This window comes from Schistocerca nitens, chromosome 3 (assembly GCF_023898315.1).
Source record: "Schistocerca nitens isolate TAMUIC-IGC-003100 chromosome 3, iqSchNite1.1, whole genome shotgun sequence".
Classification (NCBI taxonomy): Eukaryota; Metazoa; Arthropoda; class Insecta; order Orthoptera; family Acrididae; genus Schistocerca; species Schistocerca nitens.
The window spans coordinates 685,096,359-685,102,358 of NC_064616.1; the positions used below are offsets into that span (position 1 = coordinate 685,096,359).

General features: G+C 39.8%; 1 protein-coding gene across 1 annotated transcript in view; it reads right to left on the reverse strand.

Moving 5' to 3' along the window:
• Window positions 1-3,189, reverse strand: part of LOC126249717 (myrosinase 1-like) — a 300,669-nt gene extending 297,480 nt beyond the window's left edge. The window contains exons 1-2 of the mRNA XM_049951398.1: window positions 3,091-3,189; window positions 2,865-2,998 (exon numbers count right to left, since the gene is read on the reverse strand). Of these exons, the coding sequence (XP_049807355.1) occupies window positions 2,865-2,998; window positions 3,091-3,181 (225 nt within the window). The 5' untranslated portion in view covers window positions 3,182-3,189. The remainder of the gene's footprint in view (window positions 1-2,864; window positions 2,999-3,090) is intronic.
• Window positions 3,190-6,000: the final 2,811 nt, after the last annotated feature.

Genomic DNA, 6,000 nt, shown 5'->3' on the forward strand with positions numbered 1-6,000 from the left:
TATTTATATAAATCAAGAATACTATCAGTACTTTTATCCTAGTGTCAGACATTTCCGATTCCACTTTCGCTTCTGACAATGTTTTAAATTCGAAAACGATATAGACAATGTTTGCTTATTGGTTTTCCATGAAGCACATGCTAGGTTCACTAATCTGCAACTGCGGGCTTGCTTAATTTATTAGGTAGTTGCACGGAACTGTAGCGAAGGCCTCCCTGAAGTCAAGAAAAATCGTATCACAATGTCACAGTGTACCATGCAATCACCAGTCTTACCAGTCAGGTAAACAACAGAAGAACAAACCACTCGTAAATTTCGATATTTTCATTTATTGAAAAAAAAATTGCACATTTTCGTAAGTTCACTGTAAATGTGTTACGCGTAACTTGACTACCTGTGTGAAGTAGATAACTGCAGTGAGTCTTACTGTGCTATCACAGCGCATGTTGGTCGTGTACGTTTCAAAGGAATCATTCCGGCTTTTGTTTTAAGGTTCTCAGTCCTTATGTAGCACATACGCTACATTTAACTTTAATTTTTTCTAGCTCAGAAAATAACCTAAACTCACTGTGCCTGAATGTGGCATGTATTTTAACCGATGTACTTTTCGTGGATGGCTTCTATCCGTTTTTGCATGTTCCCAGTAGGTGACAGCATCTATTTGAAGAAATCTGCTTTTCACAGTGTCAGCATGTCTTCGAGAAATAAAGGTAATTTCTATTCGTTTTTGGTAATTTTCGAGTAGAAAGTGTTTAGAATATGCTGAAATGCGTTAATATACCATGTACCGTCGAATAAGCGAGTGTTCATTTCATTACAACAATACATCGTAAATATTTTTTCGGTGTAGTACTGGGTATACATTCTCCAACGACCTGTTCTCTCACATTCCAGTGTCATTGTTTCCATGATTATTAAATGTTTAATATTGCATTTTTTAAGCATTGCACATATCTCAGTTATTTTCTAACATAAATAATATTCACTCTGGACATGTCCTAACATTTTAGAGAATATTTTAATGTTATTTTGTCCCAGAACAATGCATTCACCACCAAGATAAACGTTTCATTCATAAAGCCTACGCTCAGGACTGACGATATTAAGCGATTTAGAGAGAGCCTAAACCTTGTTTGCCAGACGTGTATTTAAACTCCATTCTTCCCGAATGTGAAACCAGTCTTTTAACTATTGCCCCATATTATTCGATCTTCATGCCTATTCGTCAGATTTATTTCAGGTGGTACTCCCGAGGAAGTAGAACCAATTCGACAATTCAGTCTGGTATATAATTTTACAAATAAAAAGAAAATGAAACAGTAATATGTATGAGAATACACTTCGACCCTGTCTCTGAATTTCCAAATGGCTTCAAACGAGATTATGCATTTATCACATCTGCACTTAAACGTGTCTTACCGTCAGCGTTAGGATTGCATTTTGGCGAGCGTAGGAAATGAGTACTGAAGTAGAGATTCTAGTGCAATCAAAACTATGCCTTTCATCAAGTGCTCACTCCAACAATACGTTCTAAACAAATTCCGAGACTGAAATTTCTTGTAATAGCAGGAGTAGTTTCCCCCAGTGTAGACAGGTAGTGAGTACATAATGCACAATACTCCCTCACACACGTCGCTGTGTATGAACTTGCCTGCCATCTGTGGACTACTTAGGCCTAAAAATCACAGACTTGCTACGAATATGTGGTTGCAGTGAAAAAATAAATAAAACCTGCATGTCAACTTGTTTTACTATTCTTTGTCCCTATTATCGCTCGAACCTATTTGCCGCGTAGCGTAGATCGTAGCTAATCTTTCTCACCGCGATTTATGTCGTTTGAGACAGAAGAGTTTATAGTCTATTGATTCGCTTAAACACTTTGATACACTAGAGATTCTCTAACATTCAGTTATTTACCAAGATCATTTCTCCGTATCAGCTTCAGCACTTCATAATTATTTTTTCTCTATATTCTCTAATCGACAGTAAATCAGTAAATCGTAAGATAAACAAGAAAAGGTCTTTGTTGAACTGTACCACACATGGGCATGTTTAGACAATTGAAGCAGCTAAATGAACATACGGTGTTTCTGTTTACGCCGAGAAAACTCGGAGGCAGAGGTAAGCTTCCTGTTAAAGCATCAGTCTTCACCGAACAACTCAACAAGTCTTGAGAAATTTTGCTGGGTGAAGAGAACAACAATAATTGATTCTGATCTGTGCTAAAAAGTAATGACGACAAAAAAATGAGGTAAGGAATGTTGATTGGACGCTAGGAGAGCTCAGGTGGGAGAATTAAATCCAGTTATAATACTGAGTGAGAGACGTAATGGGACATCAGATGATAAAGAGCTTTGGGCATTAACTAAAAAAACAGTGATTACAGTGATTACGCTGCCACAAACTACAATCAAGTACGGTTTTATCACTTTCTCCATCATACCTCGAATAAAAAAATAAGCATAGAGTATAACGTTTGATCAGCCATATGAAAGAACGTCCTGGCCGACCGTTAAGGGCATGATGTGAAATCGCAAATATGTGACGAAGTTCTTGTCTGCAGTTTATAATACTAAATTTAATTATGCGAATTTTCGCAGACACCTGCCCCTTCACACTGATTTCAGTGTCTGCTCTGCGGCTATGAAATTAAAAATAAATTGAGGCTCACCTTATATAAAATCAGTCACAAAATGCAAAGTAATGGAAATATATTTACGATGAGTAGTATCTTACGTTACTGGATAAACTCCAAAGAGAAGCTTGATAAAACGTTTTTGCTTTTTATTTTGAAACTGATAAAGTAATTTGTCATTAACCACTAATACGGCACACTATCACCAATATCAGAGTGTATACTTTACCCCGAGTTCCTTGAGTGCTTTAATATCTTCCTTGTAGCGGTGGTACGAATCACACGCAACATCACCGTTGCTCCCATCCTGTATGACATTAGGTTTTTCGTGCGTTATGCGGTCCCATATATTCTCTCCTTTGCCTGGAAGGAAAAAGTGGTTTTGAGACAACGCCTATTTCTTGTCAAAGTACACACTACGCACTATGTTTAACTTGGTTTCTGAGTGTAATTACCATCCTTATCCCAGGCTCCCTCTACCTGGTAAGAAGCTGTTGCCGCACCAAAGAGGAAGTCTTCAGGGAACGACATGTCTCTACCGACCATTAACAGCCAACTGGCGCTTGCCGCAGCACGCTACATGGTATATACTTAGCGGAATCGCTTCGGCCTTGGATAGTTAGAGGTGTCCTCAGTGATATAAGCTTCACAGTAAAGGAAACATATTTCTCGCTATCTTATCGGGGTTTTTAGTCCCTCACCTGGCTTATTATGCATTCATATTCGCGCCTCTTTTCTGGGTCGGGTGGTGATTTTGAAAATTTGTGCAAGTATCGGTCCGTGTGTCGGTTTCTACACACGCTGTGTCCCAGGCTTTCACCATCCCTTGTGACAAGCACATCAAGAAATCGTGCTTTTTTGTCCTTTTCTACTTCCATGTAGCTGGCTGCGGTGGCCGAGCGGTTCTAGGCTCTTCAGTCCGAAACCGCACGACTGCTACGGTCGCAGGTTCGAATCCTGCCTCGGACATGGATGTGTGTTATGTCCTTAGGTTAGTTAGGATTAAGTAGTTCTAGGTTCTAGGGGACTGATGACCTCAGATGTTATGTCCCATAGACGTCAGAGCCATTTGAACCATTTTTGAACTACTTCCATGGTATATCTTATGTTGGCATGGAGGCTTTTCAAGTGTCTTATGACGTCACTGAGATGTTCCTCTCCATGGCTCCAGACGAAGGTATCATCGATGTATCTGTACCACACCTTAGGTGAAAATCATCAGACGGACGTTACTAAGTATACGAATATAGCTATCTTTTACATTTTCGACATACATGCTTGGCGAACAGCGAAACTGAATTATTTCACGGGAATAATATGTTGTTAGTTTAGAACGAAAAGCACTGAGCTCATGTATAAGTCATTGTTAGGAATGTGGTGACTCTTCCTTATTTTGGTCGCAAATGGATACAGGATGTGTATTATAACAGTAATGAAATAGAGAACTTCAGTGAGCACCATGATTTTAATAAATAAAGCATATACGTAATCGTAGTGAGATTAGCTTCTGTCCATAAAATGTAAACGTTGAGCGAGTTACTATTATTCCTTTCAATGTAAAATCAGATCAGCGCCCAGTTTTAAAGACTTTAAAATTTTCTGCTGCTGTGATATATTGATTACCTACTATGTAGAAAGGTGATTATCAAATTTTTTGCGATTCTAAACTGTCGACTATCATGATCATTTCTACTTGCTGGATGAGATGTCTGCCGATTATGGCATAGTCACGAGGTATGCCCTGATGAAGCGGCTACTCAAGCAGATCTGCAGGTTTCCTGCAAAATTTTCATTCATACTGTCTTAGATAAAGGAAGAGAGTTATCCGTGTTTCAGAAATTGGTGGTTATTATTTTATACGCCAATAGTAGTAGCATAGCTGGGATCTAAAACTTATTGTACCTTTAGAGTGAATGAGTGTCAAAGATTTGTGATATACGATGAAAACTAATGAATACCATGGCATGTCTCATGCTACTGGCATCCAACAACAGTATTAAGAAGAGGGATGAAGATCATCCAGCACGATAAAACGGGTCGGGTTACAGTCCTAATAGACAATAGGGCAAGTAGACACGTGTAGCTCGCTATAGTAAATCGAAACTACTGTGCATTTGTCTCTGACAAGAAGAGAGATTTCTATCCAATGCTGAAGGCAGTATGTCACTTGCAAGTAGAGAAACTAGCTTTCTTTGAGTTGCCTCGGGGTAGCGTCCTCTTAGCAGTCACTTTTTCGGCTTCAGAGGATCGATAGACGTCGAAAACCCTGACGCAAAATACCGGAGAACAAACAATCCAAAAATCTTCAGGTTTTCTATACAAAGTTGTGACTGTTTTTATGTTTCAGTTACATGCAGCATCTGGAGCGCTGGAGTCAGCTAATGGAAACCTACCTTCTTCCTACACGACGTGGCTGTTACGCTTGTGTTTGCCATATGGAATGGAGCAACTGAATGTGTTACTACACCACCTTAACTTCGTACATCATAGAATAAAGGAAGCAGGAGGGTTATCATTCTTATACATTCACTTCGAGCTGGAACCGATCGTTTTCCCTGCATGTAAAATGTACAGTATGCTTACATACAACTACTTCTAATTGCGTGCTTCAAGTTGCCACCACGCAGTACTGGGGTGCAGCGCATTAATAACTTTTGTTATATGAACGCACGCCCTGTCAGACCAAGTTAACTGTACTGTAACACTTATGGAAGATGTTCACACCCAATGGGGACTCCAAATGGTACGTAGAGAGTTCAGACTGGAGGATCGCACTACTGTAGGCAGTAGATCGAGGAACAGCTCCTTAAACTGGCGAAATGTCCCCTAATATCTGAAGAATGCTGAATACGCCTGGGGTAAGATTTTTATTGCTCCTACCTGACGAGATCATTGACCATCTGAGAAATATGAATGAATTTATTGCACCACATATGGGTTTAACAAACAAATACGGCCACTGAAATTTGATCTGTAGAATATGGGATACGAAATTTTGAGGCTCAAATTCCGGTTCGCACCGAGCAATTCTGGGACAAAGTTCTAAAACATCCCACAGAAATTAGATTAGCAAAGAACCTCCTTATAGGAGGGGGTACTGAGGTGTGGAGATCAATGGAGATCTTAATAACAGGCCATGGCCACTGCACTTCAATCAGTCTGCAACAACTGTCGGGAACGTGAAAGCAGGACGACATTTTCAAGCGAATCTTCCCACTGTCTCCAATGACAAATCATCCCATACAGAACCCTAGGACGTTCTGTTGTGGGCCGACAGTAAATATCTGGGTTCCTACGACCATCTGCGTGAGTGAATCCCGCACATAATATGCGGATTCGCGGAAATTAGCCGAATACACGGGAAC